The following is a 21,625-nucleotide window of genomic DNA, read 5'->3' as shown; positions in this document are numbered from 1 at the left end:
TTAAAAAATATTCTCCAAGCAAATGATTTTTCCCTGAGATCGCATTCACGGAGGGTTGATTTTTCAAGGAAAAATAGCCTCCTCAACCATACAACTGTACAGTACCCAGCCTGGGTTAATATGCCCAGCAAACTGTCCAGACTTGAGAGGCAGAGTAAAAAGTCATGGTTAAAACAATAGGGCCGCTGGCCCACCAACTGCCGGGGCATGAACCCCCCTGATGTTTCTCGTGGACAAACCAATAATTAAGGCAGAGGTTTTGCAACTTATGACCACACATTCACATACTCACAGATGGCTTTTCAGATGCAAAGTACTAAACGTTGCTTACTTACCTCGTCCCTCTTAGTTGAACTTCCACGGTTTCCGCCTCCACCCTGGCGACCCCAAAGAATTCTGAAAAATGGAGAACCCTCCCGCCACACCCCTCCACGGAAAATCAACATGCACTATGCAGCCCACCACTCAAGCCACAGGCCCTTATCATGTTAGACCTCACGCCCTGGCACATGCCCGAGAGCTGACTCAGTGGTGACATACCAAACACTTAGTGATGAGGCAGCGGGACCTGGAGGGCTTGGAGCAAGGGGTGTGAAAAGCGGAGTCCTGTTGAGCAAAAGTTAGAAGCAGATCAAAAAACTCTGAATGCTCTGCAGCAGTCATCTACCATGGTCCTGCAGGATGGGCGGGCACAAGCACAGACCTGCAGTTAACAAGGTTTCTAGAGTGGCACTCAGTAGCTTGAGAAGTGAAAACTTCAGTAGCTGAAGAGATGTGAATATGCAGTAAGATACCGGAATTAAGGGCACCCAAGAGTTCTCTTTCTACTATAGCCTCTTGTTTTTTTGTTTTTTTCCTCCGAGGCTTTATTTCCTGTGTTCCAGTAAGATTCTTAATTCCATATTGCTGTACTCGAAGGTCACTGTAGGTTCTGCGGATTGGGTTCTGCAATGTTACCATTATTGTTTGTGTGTTTTTCTTATGATCCACAGTAAAAGTGATTACCAGTAACTAGGAGTAGTAATAACCATCTTGGAAGATCCAGTATCTCTTCCTCAACAGTTGACTCATTAGAGCAGTCATTCTCTCTCTCTGCTTAAAACCAAGACAACACAATGTCCAGGTTTCAGTATTTTATTTTTATTTATATTTTTGCAATAGTTAGAAAGTCTACCCTTAACCCCCAGACTAGCATTTGTGGAGCATTGTTGGTTACTGCATCATATCATTAAGTTTACTCGTCTCAAAAGGCCTTGAGTTTTAAAGTATGTCACTGAAATAATTTTGCCTTGCTAGTCAGAATTCTGAAATTGTTTGGTCCGATGGCATTTAGCATATGTTTAAGTTCCAAAGCATGCCTTCATCGAGGTCTTTAACAGTAATGTCAATACTCATTTCAGTGGTGGGCTAGAGAGAAGAACGTTGTGCAATGCACTCAACACCTTATGCCCCCATTCCCACCCCTGCTTTCCTGTTAAAGAATGTATTCTAAGATTCTACTGGTTTGAAGCACATTACTATTACTGTTGGACATGTGTCAGGTTTTGCATCCAGAGGCTAATAGAAAATAAATTATCAATTTTCCACACAAACGTCCTAGATTTAAGAGAAGGGAGTCTGGCCCTAAAGTAATGTATTCCTTTGTATATCTGAGTCTAATTGCATTACCCATGAGGATCTCTGGGCGACAGTCATTTGCGTACCTAAAAGAAAGCGTTTCAGAAAGTGGGATAGTTGGCAGCAAGTCCAGTTGTTTATGCAAGAAACTCCATTGCATAGGTCAAAACATGTTAAACCACTCCCCCCCCTTCCATCATTCCCTACCACCCTTATAGATCTCAGCTTAAGCCGTTGAATGTGCATCGTATTGAGCTGCAAAGGTTCCATGACACCATGAATGAACATATATTGTTGAAAAAGTAATATTGGCAATATTAGTTCCACATGTTTGCCTCAGCATGTGAAGTTATAAAGTAAATTCTGTCTCTTACTGGCAGTAATTGGAGCACTCTTTTGGGAGAAGCAATTTATTTCTTGTTCCGATCCTTGCTAAGTCTAATGGTGGCATTGTGGGTATTTTTTAACAAATTAGTCTGCCTTGATAGAAAACCAGCACATAGGCAGTTGGAGAAATAGTCAGATTTTGATGCAGAGCAAAGTCTGTATTTTATATCAGATAAGTGGAGGTATATGAAACCTTGACTTTGGGTTAAAAAGCAAGCGAGACATACTAAAATTGGCAGCAGATCACCTCCACATTTGTGTCAGAAGATTGACTGGCTGTTGCAGTAGAAAATTCTGTGTTCCCTTTCCGGGAATTTAGTTATTGCAGCTGTAGATCTACTGAGCACAGCATGAAATCAGATGCTGAAATATTACTTAAATAACTTTCCTTTGTTACCCTATGCCACCTGAGTGTCTAGATTTGGGCAAGTCAGATAAGAATCTGGAACAAATGCTTGTTCCAGGAAACTACTGTTAAGTGAGTATTTTTTCTTCTCTTATTTCAGGCATAATTGCCTATTCCTAGGATTCCAATATTCAACCTCCCTGAATTCCACATTTGTATTTATTGTCCTATATCACTATTATGCAGCTACCTTTTTTTCTATGATTTTCGGACATAACCATATGATTTTCTAAAATTAGGGGTCATAGAAGCATGTCAGATGGTTAAAGGTTCAGACTACTTTGCTGGTCTTAGGTTAGATCTGTGTTTTGCTCTTTGGTCTCAATTTCCCATTTTTACCATAGATCAGAGTTCTGTCAGCGCAGTTTTCAACATTTGTCCTAGACTCTTATTTGGCCCCTTAATTGTAAGGTTGATTCAGTCTCCTACCAGGATCCTGGCACCACTTTGATGATCTAGTTGCTGTTGGTCCTTGCAGCTGCACTGAGCATCTGAAACAATACCCGCCCTGCCCCTTGCCAAGAAAAGGTGCACCACAAAGCGTGTAGGGCAAGGTTCTCGAATTTAAACTGTTACACAGGTCAGTACCAGAACCTTTATTTGTTGGTCCATTCTTCAGTTCACCCGCCTTAAAACAGTGATACGACTGAAAAATGTGCATATTGGTACCTGAAATCACACTGGTACCAGACACTCTGTTTCTAGAAGTTGCAATTTAGTGGATTATTTTCTCTAGGTCCACTGATAGCTTTCTTTTTAGTTCACTTATTAGGAAAGTTTAAAAACCTTCGTCTGACTTTTTTTTTTTCCCCTGAAAATCTAGGCTCATCACTTCATTTGCACACAAGTCCTATGAGATTTTAATTATACTCCTCTGCCATACTTTCGATGGGCAATCCAGTCTTCTTGCCTAACAATTTACTGCCCAATCATATGAGGTTTATGGTTAGATTTTTAAAATGCAAGCACAGATTATTCTTTTATTGAATCTGGTATTACTACCATCCAGTAAAGGCTCCTTAACTTCACCAGTGCCTTCTGTAGAAATGTGTACTTACTGGCACACATAAGTACAGACTGAAATTGCACTGGGGCTGTAACATATCCGACGGGTTTCTTTACAAACAAGTTCTTCATTAAGGATAACAATTTATTGCCATTGTCTGAGATATTGTGTGTGTTTGTCATTGCTTTATTTGTAAAAGAATAAGCAAAAGGGCCCAGTGTTTTTTTGCTCAAAAGCTCACGGCCGGCACAATTGAAAGTTGCTGTACCAAATACTTAGGCTGCATAGTCTTGATTCCACCTCATGCCTCTATAATTAATCAACAGACATTTCCTGATTCATTATCTCACTCTTGCAAGTTTGTGCTTTGTCACATTGTTTTTGTCTTTCTCTTACTCTTTCTTTCCACCTTGTGGGTATTTCACATATTTGATTGAGGTCAAAATCTGAGGTGCCCAGAAAAGTGTCTTTGGGTCCAACCTGCAACCACTGGCTCAAATTAAACACTGGTTATTGTGTATGCATGTTGACATATAGCCATGCTGAGCTTTTACCAGGACCTGTTGCAGTCACTTATAGATGACCATCCTACACAACACTATGAAAGTAAGGAAAGATGGATATGGATTATGACTCACCTAAATCGTTTCTTCTCATTATTCTTTATTTTAGATACAATTACTGGGAATGTAATAGTGAAAAATGGTGGCAGGAGGAGTGTTTATTAGCTCTGGAAGCCTAATTTCTTAGATTGAAGACCATGCTATAGAGCAAACTTTGAAGCATGTAGACTTTCTTTATTTATTACGTTGTATTGATTGAATTAGATTTGAAACTAATAATATGCCTTCTTGAATTTGAATATTGGATTTTTAGTTTACTCCAGTATTGGAACTTTCCTAGATTCACATGCCTGAATCATTCCCCGTTGTCGAGACGGGAGTCTCCAGTATATAAAAAAGCAGTGCTTAGTAGTGTAGCAAACTGAAAAGAGGCCTAGGCCCATTTCCCTTTTGCAACCCATAGCATTTGTTATGTAAAAAAGGCCAAACCTTTCCCTAAACCAATCAGAGCTCCTCACCCTCTAGAACACTCCTGAGAGAACCTTCTGCCCCTCAGATTTTTCTACCGCACGTTGTGCTAGGGAGTCTCCTTTGAGCTCTGCTCAAACTCTTTACTTATACAGTATTTTGACTTGAATTTGAGGTTTCTATATTAACCATCTCCGAGAAGGAGAAAAAAGGATTATTTAGAGCTTGTTCAACCTGCTCCAAGAAAAGGCTGTTTACAGATAACCCTCACAAGGACTGCATCTACTGTCTCTATCCAGACCATAAGGCAGCAGATTGTAAGGTATGTCGTACCTTTTCAAATAAGACCTTGAGAGATCGTGAGGGAAGGCTACTGATCTGGCTCCAGAAGGTCAAAGCCAGGAAGGAAATCCTCTCAAGTGAGAGTGAGGAGGAATCTGTGGCGTCTAAGAGATCTCAGAAGAGAAGTAGATCTCCTCAGACACATTCCTCAGGGGAAAGACCTGAGAAGGCCCCAAAAAAGACCACTCCAGGGTATTCAGGGCGCAGTCCCTCAAAATCCCCTTCAGTCTCATCTAAGGGGAAGAAGGGATCTGCTGGTGAGGTGAAAGGAGCAAAATCCACCTCAGATCTACCACAGTCTCCTCAGAAGATCAAGATTACCATCAAACGATCTTCTTCTGCGCCTTCTGAGGAGAAATCAGCTCCGTCGACGGGACCGTCGACTAAAAAGGGATCATCGACGACGACTAAAACACCTCCGTCGTCGACGAAGAAGGATAAGGCTGGTGAGAAAACAGCGTTGACGATTTCACCGTCGACGACTATACCGTCGACGGTTTCACCGTCGACGAAGGCGTCGACGACTGTGTCTACGGCAGCGTCTCCGAATATCATTGGCAGCAGAACACCTCCCGGGGGATCAAAACGTCAAGGTGGATACTCTCAGCAGGCTAACATTGTCCTGCCACGAATGGGAGCTAGACCAGGGGATCCTGGACAGCGTCTTTCGAAGATGGAGAACACCAATAGTGGACCTCTTCGCTACAAGGGAAAACAGAAAATGCCAGTTATCAATTTTTTCCTAATGCTGTCCCTAGACATTCGGCTACTCTTAAACGCAGGGGATCATATTACCACTAAAGACGTACAGGATAATTATTTTCAATATAAATAATCTATTTTCGGGTATAGACAGTAAATCTAGTCAGTGTGAGGTTCATCAGTGTAGTGCAACCTCTTGGAACAAGTTGTACAGGCTCTAAATGATCCTTTCTTCTCCTTTCCAGACATTCCTTAATCTTAAGAAAATATATAAAAATGGATCTTGAGGGAATGCGTTTTCCATGGTATGGTCCGGCATCTTTGCCTATGGTTTTCCTCCAATTCCTCTCCCCCCGCGTACTGGTGAAGATCAAGAAAGAGCCGTGCAGGCTGATCCTAGTAGCCCCGTGGTGGCCCAGACAACACTGGTTCACGGAACTGCTGCTGCTGCTGCTGTCGGAGGACCGTCCAATTCGGTTGCGCCTTATTCCATCGTTTCTGACAATGTCCATGGGGCAGGTGCTCCATCCAGACCCGAAATCCTTGCGATTAGCAGCCTTTCTCCTGAACACTGTGAGTTTAGCCATCTGAACATCTCACATAAAAAGACCATCTGATTTGAATGTAGTAGGGAAGGCAAGGAGTGAAATTTTGCGTAATCAAATGATAGCAGAGGATTGTTTAGCCTCTTAGAGTGAGGGGAGAAAAGGAAAATTAGAAGTAGGATTGGAAAAACAATAGGGCTTTGGACACGGAGTAGACGACAGTGAAGACAGATGGAAATTGGCGGACATTGATGGTGCGTCGGAAACAGTGGTAGCGGGAGAATGAAACTGTGGTGTGTTAGATTGCAGTGATTTAGGAGTGTGATGTCTTGCGAAGTTGGAATGTAAGTTGAGTGAGTGTGAGTTTACCGGTTTACTGGTCTGGACACGTGCGGATCAGGAAGTTTTGGTGATCGGACTCAAGAGAAGTCCAAAATCCCGGGATAGTTTTGTATTTGTAATTGTCCGATCAAAATTGTGGGCGTCGTGAAAGGCTATCAACAATTCACTTGTGACGGGGAACTTTGTGTCAGTTTAGGAGTACCTCGCAGTTAGGAAGCCCCAGGTACCGGGGGTTGACTATGGTGATTGAGTGACCAACGCAGGTCGGGGATCACAGCGGAGGAATGTTCTTGTAAGAGTGTTCTATCGATCTTTTAGTGGACATACAATTACTTGTTTTATGTAGCTGTAAGCTATTGTGACTGCTTTAGGAGCAGTTACTTGGTTTAATAGCTTTTGGATATACAGTTACTTGTTGGTATGAATGTGTGAGCGAGTGGACATGGTAAAATGGTAAAGGAGGGTGAGCTGCTGAAAAGAGGGAGCAGTGACAGTGTGCGCCACGCTGAGATTGGTCGGTTGGTGTAACGCCGCGCTGAGATTGGTGGAAGTTCGTCCGACGTTGAGCAGTGAAAATTGGGTTGCAAATAATTTATTTTAACAATGAGATGTTTTAAGGTGTTGAGAGATTTGTGTAGAGGTGACACAGGGGTGGTGACTCAGGAAAAGAAGCTCCGCCAGAGGAAACCCCGGCACATAATAAGGCAACAAATTCGGGACACCTCCGTTGGAGGTAGCTGTGCGCTCTACAAACTTCTAAATAAATAAATAAATAAACAAATGTAGGACTCCATACCATAGTGTGACTTCAATATTGGCATAAAATTACAGAGAAAGAGAGAGAATTGGCGTTCCTTCGCTATGGGTCATTTCGTATGGAGGTGCTGTACCAGCTGAGGGGAGTGATGTCTTCTCTGAAACCTCCGCCCACACCAACACAATTTGAGGCATTAGATGCATGGCTAAGAGCAGCAATGGCGAAAAAGAAGAGAAACCTCACAGGGAAGGATGAAGAAAGCAATGAAGGCATATCAAGATGCCAGGTGGGATGCACAGCTGAAGAGATGTAGAGTAGACACTATAGAGGGAGAACAATTGTAACCATATCGGTTGCTAGGAGGGTCTGGAGGAAAGAGTAAGACAGAGGAGGAAAGTGATACAGATGACAGTTTTCTTGATATATTGTTAGCAGAACGTCCTCCACCTTGTGACTCTAGGTTGGAGACAGAGAGGACACAGCAATTAGAGGAAACTTCAGGGGTGGAACGAATGGGTTCAGAGGATCAGACCGCAGGAGTAAAAGGGAGGATTTCAGTGGGAGTAAGATTCTCGGGAGGGTCCGGAGGACCAGGATATGCAGATACGAAGCCAGGAGAAAATGCATGTACCATGAGGTTACCAGAAGAACTTACAGTGCCAGTTACTATTGGGCCTGTGGTTTCAATATACAACCCCAAAGAGAGAACAGGGGGAAGTCAACAGCAAACAGGAGAAGGGGAAGAGACTATATCTGGAGTGAGTCTGACAATGAGTGGATCAGGTCTGGCTCAAATACCAGTGGAAGCTAGCACTCAACTGCCAGCTACGGCTGATCCGTCGAGAATGGACAGTGGGTCGGAACCAAGACGAACAGGAACTTTGGTAAACTCTAGGTCAGACATCAGAATGTGGATTCCACTAGTAAGGGAGATGTGGAGGAGACGAGAAGCACCCAGGGTATTGTTCGAACCACAGAATTTGTGCGAGGGTAATTATTGCAGAAGTTGAAATTGTGAGAGAGAAAGTTGCCCAGCTTTGAGACTAGAGGAGAGTGAGGGCCAAAGGAGAACACAGAGTTGTGATAGGGAGGAATCGGGAAGTGAAAGAGGTCAGAGAATTTTACCAGTCACAATAAAGGCACCATTGTTAGATGTGGTAAGATTGTACTATACTGATAAAGACTTGGTAGAAAAGGGAACAACAGGATTAAAGGCACAAATTAGAGAGTTGGTGATAGGAATGCAACTGTGGGGAGAGTTAGCCAAATGGGAAGAGAGGTTTGCCAAAAAGAAAAGTGCTAAGAAAGTGATAGGAGATAATCTGCCTCCGGATGGAGGGATGAGACAAGTAGGAAATTTGCCTCTAAAAGAAGTACAAAATGGTGGGATATGTACATGTGCGATGGAGCAGGGGTGATTTGGCAGTATTCATTAATAATTTCCCTCGGCTGAGGGAGAAACCTGCTGAGTGGTATAAACAATTGGACAGGTTTGTCAAGATTTCGAAGGTGTTATAGATTGATTTGAATACTTTGATATAGTGGTCCCAGCTTATTTGTGGGCAGCATGTAAAGTTGCAATTGAATGGCCCGCTGCAGAACCAGCTAGAGATCCGGTGAATCATGGTCCTTCACCTGAGGTAATGAAGAAATATGAGCAAGTGATTACATGCCTACAATCCAAAGTAGCTCCTCAAACTGTTGATTGGCTTCAAATCGATCGTACTACTCAAGAGCCTAAGGAGTCGGTACATGACTATTATGAGAGCCTTTTATTGGCTTTTAAACAGCATAGTGGATTGGATACTATTGAACAGAAAGATATGGGACCGTTTGTCTCAAAATTTGTGTTAGGATTGAAATCTGATATTAGTTTGATACAGCAACATTTGATATGTTGGCAGAATAAGTCGGTGGATGAAATTCTGCGTTACGCAAAATACTGCAGTGATCAGGTGCACAAAAGAAAATCAAAGGCAGTTGATGTTGGTGCAATTGAGGAATGCCGAAAGGTCTGATCAGATGCAAGGGGTTGGAGGAGCAATGGGCCGTGTAAGAGGAGGTGGCAGGGGAATGAATCAAAATATGGTAGTGCAAATGCAGTATGAGAGAGGACACATGTCCGAGGGTTTGAATATCGTGACTAGACCTAGGTCCCTGCATGGAAGAGGTTATGCCCGCAAATGCCAATACCGCATCCTCCAAGAATACCAACAAATAATCAGGTGTACCATCAGATGCCCTATTTTGAATTAAGACAGGTTTGACCAAACTCAAGATTCTCATGAGTGTCCGAGGGGTGCAGGAGGAATGCACTTTGGGTGCAACTTTGGAAGGAGATCAGAGTGGACCATTTGTAGCTGCAGAGGTTAATGGTCATCCTGTTATCTTTCTGTTAGATAAGGGAGCTGAGCTCTCCACATTAAGGACAGAAGTGGTTCCAAATGTATCCCTTTCAGGACAATTGATTTAAGTGGTCGGAGTTAGCAATCAGAGAATGACTAACCCGTTAACAGACGAGTTACCAATGAGAATAGGAACGTTCCGAGATAGACATCAATTTGTAGTGTGGGATTCTGTCTATTGGGACGAGACCTTTTGTGTAAACTAAATTGTAACATATCTTTCACTCCGAGGGATGTGGAGCTGCAAACCTATGGTGACGATGCAGATTTTAAAATAGCCAGCATGAATTCTTGTGCAGAAATGTTTGTGGTTCTCACGACAGAGGAGTTACCACATGATTTAAGAGACTCTGTCTCTCCGAAAGTGTGGGATTTCATCCGGAGAGGAGATAGGATTGATTCGAGGAGTTCAACTTCTTAAGATACAGGTCAAACCAAATGCTGTATTTTCACGAACTCTGCAGTATAAATTGTCTCCCAAAAATGTGGTTAGAATAAGACCTGTTCTCGAGTCTGATTGCATAGGCATTCTCAAGGAGATAAGAGGAAGTCCCTGTAAATCACCTATTATGGGACTGCTGAAGCCTGGTGGCAAGTACAGAATAGTGCAGGATTTACGCAGGGTTAATGAAAACGTGATTCCAAGACTTCCTATGGTACCGAATCCAGCTGTTATATTATTTCAGATTCCATGCGAGGCATAATGGTTTACAGTCATATTTATGTCAGGCATTTTTCTCTATACCATTGCATGAAGAGAGCCAATATTTGTTTGCATTTTGGATGGACGACCGTGTGTTAACATGGTATCATATCCCTCAAGGGTATACAGAAAGCCCCTCTATCTTCATTCAGAGTTTGAAAAAGAATCTTGAAGGACTGGTGATGCCCCAGAGCTCAGTTCTAGTTCAGTATATAGATTACCTTTTGGTCGCTTCAGAGACTGAGGATGCTTGCAGAACTGACACTGTGGCTTTGCTGAATCATTTGGCAGAGAATGGACACAAGGAGTCCCCAAATAAACTTCAGTATTGTCAGACTGAAGTTCAGTATTTAGGTCATCGGATTGAAAAGGGAAAACGAAGAGTATCGCCAGATCGCATAGAGGCGATTCTGCAAATGGGAACTACGAAAACACAGAAAGAAGTCTGCATGTTTTTGGGAATGGTCGACTACTGTCGACAATGGATCCCAAATGTTACGTTGCAAGCAAAGCCACTATTGAGGTTGACTCAGAAGGACATAAGTGATCCGGTACCATGGGATGACGATTGTTTGAGAGCCTGCCACGAACTGAGAGCGCCTATGTCGCTCTCCATCTCTGGGAATGCCAGATTACAACAAAGCTTTTTTGCTTTTCTGCTGTGAGAAGGACGGATGTGCGTTATCAGTCCTTGCACAGACACATGGATGTGCCCGTAGACCAGTTGCTTACTTTTCAGCTACATTAGATCCGGTAGCTTCTGCTTTGCTCGGATGTCTCAAATCCGTTGCTGCAACAGGTGTCAGCATTGAGAGATGCGAAAGCATAGTGATGGGTCATCCACTTAACGTTCATGTGCCACATTCAGTAGAGCTGTTAATGACAAGAACCAAGACACAGTATTTAACGGAGAACAGACTTGCAAAGTATGAGCAAGTTAAATTGGCTTCTGAAAATGTAACTTTGAAACGCTGTACCACCTTGAATCCTGCCACATTGTTACCTCTTCCGCAAGAGGAAGGAGAGGATTGTGAAGAGCATGACTGCCTAGATGTTACTGAGCTATCTGCCAAACTCAGACCTGACATTGTCGATGAACCACTGCCTGAATCTGATTTGGTCCTATTTGTTGATGGTTCATGCTTAAGAGACAATGAAGGGTGTTTGAGAGCAGCGTTTGCTCTATGCACCATCTTGGGGCTGGTGGAAGCTGCCTGTTTGAAAAGAATATACTTTGCTCAGGTGGCCGAGTAGTTGCCTTGATACGTGCTTGTACCATCTCGAATAGAGTCTGAGTGACTATCTATACGGACAGCCAATATGGGTTTGGAGTGTTACATGATTTTGGGCAGTTACGGCCACGAGGGGATTTTTAATGTCCGCAGGATCCCCAATCCATAATGGAGAATATGTGCGCCAATTATTGGACACCTTGCAGAAGATTGCAGTGGTAAAATGTGCAGCTCATGGAAAGGGAGAGGACTTTGTCACAAAAGGAAATTGCTACGCTGATGAAGTAGCTCGTTTTTGTGCCATACACGCTTGTGTTTTCAATGGAGAATATGTAGGAGAGGGCACAGAAGAGACAGAGCTCAGTATGATGTTAGCTGTTGCCGACACTTGGGATGAGGTGAAGCGGCGGCAGGATGAGGTCTCACGGGAGGGAGCTGCATCATGGGTTAGAGCAGGCTCTGAAAATAGGGAAGATGGCATTTGGGTGTCAACAGATGGAAGGGCAGTGTTACCTATTTGTTTACTGAGCCCTATGGCAAGGCAGATTCATGGAGCAGTTCATCTTGGGAGAGATGCCATGGTGAGAGTGTTTAGGCAAACTTGGTTTAACCCATGATTTTGTGTGTGTGCTGAAACAGTGTGGCACAGGTGTGTTACGTGTCAAATGAATGTGGGAAAGAGGACTATGGTTGCGATGAGTCACATTGGAAGATCAGGAGGTTTTACAGTAAGGCACATTTTGAGTACTATTTCTCTAATTATGATGTGGTACTCTCAGAAGTTCCAGTTCTCAAATACATGAATAAGTATGTTTACTATAAGGAAGTACAGAGTATGTCTACGTATTTCGTGCCTACTATTACTTTAGATACATCTTATGCCCATAGACACAATCTGACCTGTATGTTATCTGACATCGAGAAGAAGTTTGTAGGTCAGATAGATCGGAATAGGCAAACTTTATTTAGACCAGATCCAAAGCATAAAGTTATTCCATGGACCCAGGAAGAATTAGATCATAAAGCAAAGGGGAGTTCTGTTCCAATAGCTTTAGATTTCCAGCAAAAAGGGAAACTATACATTAGACACCCATCAACATATAATGACAAAATGTCTGAGAGTGATTGTGAACACATTTTCTTAATTGAGGAATCAATAAGGAAGGCCCTCTTGGATAAATTAACCATAAAGCCAAATGTGTATTTTGTGTGTGGAAAAAGGGCTTATGTGAAATTGTCCAAGAATTGGTATGGTACGTGTTATTTGGCTGTGGTATTCCCAAAAATCTTCCATATAGATGATTTATGACCTTTGGAGGGGAAAAGACGTGGTGCAAGTGCGGGAGAAATTGTTGGGGATCTGTTTGGTGCTATGATACCTAGCTTGGGTATGATTTTGAATGATGTGAAAATTAGCTACGCTGGTAGATAAAGTTTCGGTGAATACTGCTCAAATTCTATTACTTGTTGGTGGAGAAATGGTTTCGATAAGGGCTATGGGTCTTCAAAATAGTCTTGCATTAGATGTCCTATTAGCAAAAGCCGGAGGAGTCTGTAAATTATTGAAAATCCAACAGTACAGCACTTATATTCCTGACAATAGTCTGGATATAAGGAAGTGCATTAGTAACATTTCAGATATTCATTAAGATTTACGTGATCTGGCTGCTGAGGGACTTTGGGAGCAAATTGGTAAGGGATTTGGAACGGTTTGGAGCTGGTTTGGAAGTCTGGGACAAGGAATAATGGGATACATTTTGAAACTATCATAATAGCGGTCATTTGTATAATTGTACTATTAGGCGTCATCAAGGCTTACAAATGGCAAAGGCACGTCAAAATGAGAATTCTTTGAAAAAACAAGAGCAGCAATTGGAACGACTGCAGGACAGTCATTACCAGGACCTAAAAGGATTAGAAAGATTTAGACAGGGACGGCAAGCTACGACTTCTGTTTAGGTCGGTCTTTTCTTCAAGGAGAAGAACTGTAAAAGGGTATGGTATTGGTGTTATGACACTAGTCATAAGAGGGGGAACTGATAGAGCGCTTACAGCCCTCTAAGTTGTATGGGTGCCCTATATTCATGGTTTAAACACACTCACATGTATTTTTAGCGTTAGCAGTATTTCGTAATTATTAAAATGCATTTATTCAAAGCTATATTAGCATTGACATGTAGTGGGCACGTTTAAGTTGGACTTTGTATGTATTGAAGAAACGTATAATTCCTGTATGTGTGATGTGCAGTATGAAATATTACTCTTGCAACATAATTTGTGCTTAGTTTAAGTTGCCTGCATTGAAGGCCCAAACTGCAAGTTATGAGTTTCGTATCTCCTTGATTATTCAAGAATGTAACTAAATTAATCCTTTTTGTGCTCGAAGACAGTGTGTTCTCATCCTACTGCAGGTGCAGGAATTCGACCTCCTTATTCTTAGATTTAAGGAGCTACCCAGAATGTCTTTGAAGAAGTCTGAAAGGCGAGAAGGGAGGATGCCTTATTTGCCTGGCCTATCTGAGAACCAAGGCCATTGAAAGAAAAAGTTGCCTTAATTAAAGCTTATGTAGAAATGTACTGCAAAATGTTGTAAATGAAAAAGTTCACCTAGTGACATATTATGGGATGATCATTGTCTTTTTGTATGTTGCGCAGGGACAGATTCGAGAGACTTCAGATTTTGTTCATTTTTTGGAGGGGATGGAGCATCTTAGAACAAGCTCCATAGCTTTAAGCTTTCAGACCCATTTGACGTGAGTACTTCTCACACGTCAACACGTACTGACACCTTTGGGATAGAATGATGGAAAATTAGTTAGGACTCACATCTAGAGTAAAGTAGGCAAAGATACTTCTGTTTTCTTCTCTCAAATGAACAGAGAATTGGACTCCGCTTCTATTCTTTGTTGCGTACGGATTTTGGAATTCATCATATTATGCCTTTTGTGCCAAACGAATTATATCCATAGATTCGGCCCTGCATTGATGTTCATGTATTTGTATACTCTGATACTAAGGTGTGTTTATATTCAATTATTTTTGGCCTTATAAAAATTTCACAAAACTGAAAGTCGGAGTCTGTGGTCCTTTAGAAGCATGAACATATTGGAAGTATAACTTAGATATGTTTTGTTCCCCTCAAACACTTTAGCAGGCTATAAAAAGACCATTTGATTTGAATTTAGTAGGGAAGGCATGGAGTAAAATTTAGCATAATCAAAAACCTGCATTCACAATTGAAAAGGATTGGAACCCCAGTCAAATATTGTAGTTCCTTCTTTGGTGGACTCACGTGGAAATCATAAACGATGTTTTCAATTTGGACCGCAAATCTCTTAAAGCACAGTGATCACAAAAGCATTGCTAGAGAGCATATTGTGTGAACTGTAGCTATGTCATGGCTTCGACATGGGAAGGAAAGTCATCTATGTTAAAAGAAGTACCTTTTTGAGGAGACCCTTTATGCTTACAGTCAACTCATAAAATATTTTCGAGCATCTGCCAGGAAGCTCAGAATGTGAGTTTCATTTGCCAATTGCCTTGAATAATCTGGCAGTGATAGAAAAATTATCCCCATCTAATATGGTCTATGCTGAGTAGGCAGGATAATGGGAAAATCCTTTTGTAGCCTGAGAAGGTAATTGGACATTCTGGCCCTCAACAGCTCTTTCCTGTCAATAGTAGCTCTTTAAATATTTTGTTTTACTTACCTATTTGTGTATTTTAGAATAGGAATTTATCCAGGTTTACATGCTGCTAGAATTTAGTGTCAAATAGTTTTATAATAATTAAAAGGAACTAGAGTAGAAGTAGCTAGCTGAAAAACAGTATGCAAATATATTTGTCCTCCCCCCGAATCTCGAGTAGCATTAGTGTATATATTCTCAATACTTTATATGTCATGGTGTCCCTGAAGGCCTTCTATTCCGGCTGTCATTCTACATTATAAAGGTAATGCCGGAATCACTTAGGAATAATATAATCAAATGCAGGATTTAGTGTAGACGTAGGGTTTGATAGCTTGATTCTTGCATACCAAAGGAATTAGAGAGAATGCATATGCGGCAAACTATATAAAAACACCATTATCTTCCCATTTGTGTAACAAAATCCCCAATATATTTCTCTTTGCAGAGTATTCAGCAGACATCCTCTATTGAGCAGACAGGACAGTACCACCTACAGCAACACCCTGCCTCAGGCATCGCTGTCCCACCACAGCCAGTAATCCCAACTCAACAAACACCTCAGATACTGACAGTACAGGTGAGACGCTATTGTAGGCCACACATGTGTTTTCTGCTTTTCTTTCAAATGTTATCTGGCATATTTGTGATCAGTGGAATCTTTATAATCCCAGAAATGTAACCCTGTTTTACTGTACTTTGTTTTTAGGTTGAGCCTAGAGGCAGCACGCATGCGCTGCTCTGCGAGACTTGATGTGGTGGAGTAGCGAATAGAAGCCCCACCCACTCTCCACCCATAATTGCCATTGGCTTGTGTCATTGTCCAAAATGCTGGCTTCTGATTCGTAAATAGGCTTGTTAGTGCCTCCTTAGTACCGCCTCTTCATTTGTCACCTCCCATGGCGACTGAACCCTTTACTTTGTTTCTTACACAGTATATGATATTTTAGAATATGAGCACTATTTTCTTTAAGGAGGTTCTCTTCCTCAGACACAGCATTCTTTGGTGCATAAATGCGAGACCTATTGCATTGTAAATGCTTGTGATGTTTCTGTCCCTGTCTCTTCATCTCCCCCAGAATGCCCTTGAACGCTCTCTGCTGTAGCCATCCAAAGATCCCTGTCTCCCTAGGCCCGGGCTGCCAAACTCACACCTTCCCCGGAGTCCCCAAACATTTGAGGGACAGCTATGTCGCAGTTTCCTCGTGTGTAGGGTGGGTCGGTGTACTCCAAAGGGTCCTTATTTTAACTAACATGAAATGATTCAGGCCGAAGAGGCCACAGAGGCATCTTAATGTGAACATTCTTTACGTAACAATCAATAAAACACTGAAACACAACAAAACACCATCACCTTCAATTGTGCATTCATCAATAAACACCCCCATCCCAGCTCTCCTTGTAGAGTCTAGAAAAGGCCTGGGACTTCTTGAGGACTATTGGTGGCACATACAGCTGTACATTTTTTGGAAGCCTTAGGTAGAAGAATTACACAGACTGGAATGTCTGCATATAGACACAGAAGGGCCGCTGGAATTATGTATTTTGGAGTGGAAGGGTTTCATTTTAATCCTTGTGGCATAATGGATGGCATATAACAGCTGTTACAGCATCTTTAATGTAAATATGTGTATAATAAACATATGGAACACGCTCGAAGAAATCAGATGCCATTACTTGTTTATTTGTGACTCTTGTTGCATTCCTTTGTTTTACATTTGGTTTAGTGGCGCAGCAAGGGTCACACACATCCTTCTGCAGGCAAGGAAATGCTATGCATACCCCCTCCCCGGCTCTGTAGAAAAAAGCAGAAATAAGCAGGGTGCAGTGGACTCCAGTGCCACTGCATCTGCAGCACATGTGACAGCTACTCCCCCGAGCGATTCATCACTAGATTTCTTCTTTGGTGTATCTTCCCTCCAGTCTACAAATTGCTTCTTTGTAGTCGCCGGATAAAGGTTCACCATTGGCCTGCAGGGCCTGATGGAGATACCAAAATACTCGCTGTCCTTCTTTGCCCAGGGTACTGAGGAGGAGTGATATCTTTCTCTTTGTGCTGAATTCTTGCCCATCCAATGTGTCCAGGTAATTTTTTAACATGATGAGCCAATCTTGGATGGGTTGCCAGTCTTGCAAGAAGTGAGGGGTAGGAATGACATACACCTGTAGAACAGACATGTTGCAAGAAAAGAAAACGCAATACAAACTACTAGTGGTAATAATACAAAATAAATTAAGGTGGAGTGTAGTTAAACAGGTATGTCCATTACCGTGGAAAGTGTGCACGCAGGTAAATGTAAGTTATGGACACACGTAAATGTAAAAGTGTGTGTCTCTGGTTGCTTGAGAAGGAGAGGCAGAGGTGTACGTGTCACCGTCCTGATGTACAAATGCACGCTGGATGCGCATGAGTAACTTAAAAGTACTTTGCTTTTAAATGGCTTGTTGAGGAAAGCTGGCTCTAAATGACTTGTGAAGAAAAGCGTAATTATGAAAAATATCAAAAGTTGACTTCATACGGACGCTGCCAAAAAGATGTACAGGGAGCAACAGGGCCGACTTTATGATGTTGGGGATAAGGCGGGTAAATTGCTTGCTTGGTTGGACAAGAAGGAAAGAGCGAATCGTGTTGTGCCTGTGATTCAGACTCCGGATGGTGTGAGTGTGACTGACCCGGTTGAAATTGTGGAATGTTTTGCGGATTATTTCCGTACGGTTTACTCCCCGGTGTCTGACAGGGATGAGGAGGACTCTAACTTCTTGTTGCGTGACATTGATTTGCCTTGCCTTTCCGAAGTGGAGCGGGTATCTATGGAGGCCCCGTTCTCTACGGATGAAATAGCGGCGGCGATTCGATCTCTCCGTTCGGGCAAGGCTATGGGCCCGAACGGCCTGCCGATTGAGTTATACAAACTGCGGCCCGATAAGATTGCGCCCTATCTTGGAGCGATGTTTCGAGAATCCCGTGATTTAGGTACCCTTCCTTATGACCAGCGCCTGGCTACAATAGTAGTTATTCCTAAGGACGGTAAACCCCGAGATCTTTGTTCGTCATATAGACCCATTTCCTTGTTGAACGCTGAACCTAAGGTTCTCGTCAAGGTTCTTGCCACTCGTCTCCTAGCGGTTATTGGTGACTTGATTCATCGGGACCAATCCGGATTTATCCCGCACCGGAACACAGCCCTTAACTTGCGGCGCCTTCATGGAGTCCTCGCTAGGGCGGGGTCTCTGACGGAACCGGCCATTTTGGCTTCACTGGACGCCTCGATGGCCTTCGACACGATAGAATGGCCCTACCTTTGGGCTGTTCTGGTGAAGTTTGGTTTCGGCCCGGAATTCATTGGATGGGTGAAACTGTTGTATACCAACCCCCTGGCGCAGGTCGTTGTTAACGGTCGAGTGTCGGTGCCCTTCTCCCTTGGTAGGGGGACCAGACAGGGATGCCCCTTGTCTCCGCTACTTTTTGCTCTGGCATTGGAGCCGCTAGCTGCGTGGCTCCGATGGGAGCCGTCTATCAAGGGCATACGGTGGTCCCCCGACTTTGAGGATCGTGTATCGCTTTACGCCGATGATATTCTTCTTTATCTTACCTCCCCGCGTAAATCTTTAAATGTCCTCTTCGACGTCCTTACCTCGTTCGGCAAGAACTCTGGCTTGATCATAAACTGGGCTAAGTCCTGTGTATATGTTATTTCTGGCGGCTTGCCTCCGCTGCCGCGTAGATTTCCCATCCACGTCGCTCACTCGGGCTTTAAATACTTGGGGATTTTTGTTACACTGGACTCTTCGCTCCGTTTCGAGCGCAATCTCCTTCCCCCACTTCGTAGATTGAGGCTGGACGTGGCCCGGTGGCGTAAACTACCTTTGTCGCCGCTGGGCAGGGCCGCTCTTTTTAAGATGATGTCCTTACCGCGATTTCTTTATGCACTCCAGAACTCTTTTGACGACGTCCCTGCTACTTACTTCCGGGAGATAGAGGGTTTGCAGAGACAGCTGATTTGGGACGGGCGTCCACGCATTGCCCTTGCGAAGCTCACCATCCCCTGGTATGATGGGGGCATGGCACTTCCTGACATCAGAAGATATTATTGGGCCTCCCAGTTGTCCGCCATCAACCATTCGGTATACTCACCCGGCCCAAATCCGGCTTTTGAAATGGACAAATTCCAACTGCCGGGTGGAGATTTCAATAGAGTGCTTTATTCGAGGGCAGCTGGGCGTCACCTTACTGGACCGACTAGGATTGCTGTTAGTGTGTGGCGGGCTGCGAATCTGAGCATGGGCTGGGATGATCGAGTCACGTTGGCTACTCCGCTTTATGCGTCTGAGCGTTTGGGATGTCTCTGGACGACAAAGGGATTTGAACGCTGGGACATGATTGGTATCTGCAGAGTGGGTGACCTGTGGGTGAAAGGAGAAGTGAAGTCCTTCGAGGCCCTTCGGAATGAATATGAATTGAGTGACAGAGAGTTTTTCAGATATTTGCAGGTCCGTCATGCCCTGACTTCTGTTCTGGTGTCTGGTACCGCCGTTCCTGAATCCTCCCCCTTGGAGGACCGTATACTTGACGGCCATCTCCCTGATAGCACTATCTCTTTGGTCTACAAGAAGTTGATCAACAACCGAGCGGATCTGCTCGACCGGCTTAGAGCGGTGTGGGCCGGGCTGGAATTGGACAACGAAGACTGGCAATCGGCTCTGTCTTCCCCGAAAGAGGTCGCCATTCCTGCCCGTCTCCGTCTCGTCCAGCTTAAGATATTGCACCGGGTGTATGTTACCGGTCCTCGTTTGGTTGCGATGGGTTTCTCCCCGGATGGGCTCTGTAAGCGTGGGTGCGGGATGAGTGCTACGTTTCTCCACATTATTTGGGAATGTTCGGAGGTGGCTGATTATTGGACCAGAGTGCTTGCGGTGATGGCTGATGTTACTGGGATTGCCCTGGCGCCTGAGGCCCGGAGGTGTTTGTTGAACGTGTGGGAGCCCAACGATTACACTGTGGCCCAGACGAGATGGGCGACCCTGGGGTATATGGTTGCAAAACGAGATATAGCGCAGCTTTGGGGCTCGCAAAGACCCCCCTCCGTGTCCGTGTGGGAAGAAAATATGGACTGGTCTATGTTCAGGGAAAAGACGGTGTACATAGCTAGGGGCAGACCGAGGGCATGGACGAAGATTTGGTGTCAGTGGAACGCCTATCGCGGGAACATCTGTACTCCTCCCCTGGTAGGGACGCCTGATGTCCCTCTGTCCCCCTGAACTGGCATTCCCATATGTCCGTTCTTTAATCGTATGGCTTGCTTGACCTCCCCTCTGTCCCCCCACCCTGACTTGTCCTATTGATTGCTCTGTTGTATTTTTCGTTAGTGAGCTTCCCCCTCAAGAGCTGACTCGGACAGTTATGCTATTCGCCTTGTTTTTCTGTTCGTTTCTTTTAGTTTTTTTTTTTTTTTTTTTTTTAAATACGAAAAGTTTCCTCTCCTGTTTAACACTGTGTGCGGCATTCTGTATCCTGTTCTTGCCTGACCGCAGGGTTTTGACCACTGATTTTTGTACTGTACCATGCCTTGATTGTTAGCGGCCAGCCCGTGTGGTTGTAGGCCCGTGTTTGTAAACATGATTTCTGCTGCTTAATAAAAGTTTTTAATAAAAAAAAAAAAAAAGTTGACTTCAGCTTGGATGGTAGATAGTGTGCTTATCACTGTGAAGTTAGACGTAAAATGGTGGAAGGAGTCATGTTGAACGGCTCCTTCGTGACAGATGTCACGGCAACAAAGGACAAGATATAGACCACAAAATGGCCGGGGCACGTCGCGTAGTTACGTAAATAATAAGGAAGCACAGTACTCACAAGGCTGCAGGTGCTTGGAGCGTAAGTACGTAAGAAACGCTGCACCGCTCACTGTCGCAGGCCTTTGCTGCCTTTTATGCTGGCAGACGTTGTGATGTGTGGAGAGTCGGTGCACTGTTAGCAGGCGCTGGCAAAGACTTACTTCAAGATGGCCGACAGAGTCAATAGCGTCTTGACGTATGCTGGTGGTCCGGATGCCGACGTCACGGTAACTGCCGGGATGCCTTGGGATGTGGGAAAACACACAAAAAACGGTAGAAGGCTGCGGAAGATAGCGGGCGAAGGTTCGGAGAGTCCGCTGCTGGCAGGAAACTGTGGGGCTCTCGAAGGGGTGCCAGGTTGAGTGGCACGTCGTCACTCAGTCCCTGGTCAGCCACAGGATTCGGGGTGTCATCACAGGCGTGGAAGGATTGTCGCCAAAATCTGTAGTAGAGAAAGAAATACCCCTCGACAGCAGGTAAGTTCAGTAAGCTGCTTTTATTGGAGCCAACAGCATAACGGACACTCCCCCAGCTGAGCAGGGAGGCAACTGACACAAAACTGAACTCGAATGCACTATGGAAACAAGGGAATGCGGGAAAAGGAATGTGGAGGCAAGGGAGGAATGGCAAAG

The 21,625-nt window shown here is 43.9% G+C and overlaps 1 protein-coding gene across 6 annotated transcripts in view; it reads left to right on the top strand.

Moving 5' to 3' along the window:
* Nucleotides 1–21,625, top strand: part of WNK1 (WNK lysine deficient protein kinase 1) — a 1,347,111-nt gene that overhangs the window by 723,087 nt on the left and 602,399 nt on the right. For all 6 annotated transcript variants that reach the window (XM_078673696.1, XM_078673699.1, XM_078673700.1 and 3 more), the window contains one exon: nt 15,610–15,741. In XM_078673696.1, the coding sequence (XP_078529822.1) occupies nt 15,610–15,741 (132 nt within the window). The remainder of the gene's footprint in view (nt 1–15,609; nt 15,742–21,625) is intronic.

Source organism: Lissotriton helveticus, chromosome 1_1, assembly GCF_964261635.1.
Source record: "Lissotriton helveticus chromosome 1_1, aLisHel1.1, whole genome shotgun sequence".
NCBI classification, from domain to species: domain Eukaryota; kingdom Metazoa; phylum Chordata; class Amphibia; order Caudata; family Salamandridae; genus Lissotriton; species Lissotriton helveticus.
Note: the sequence above shows the minus strand (reverse complement) of the source record. Positions and strands in the feature narration are given on the sequence as shown.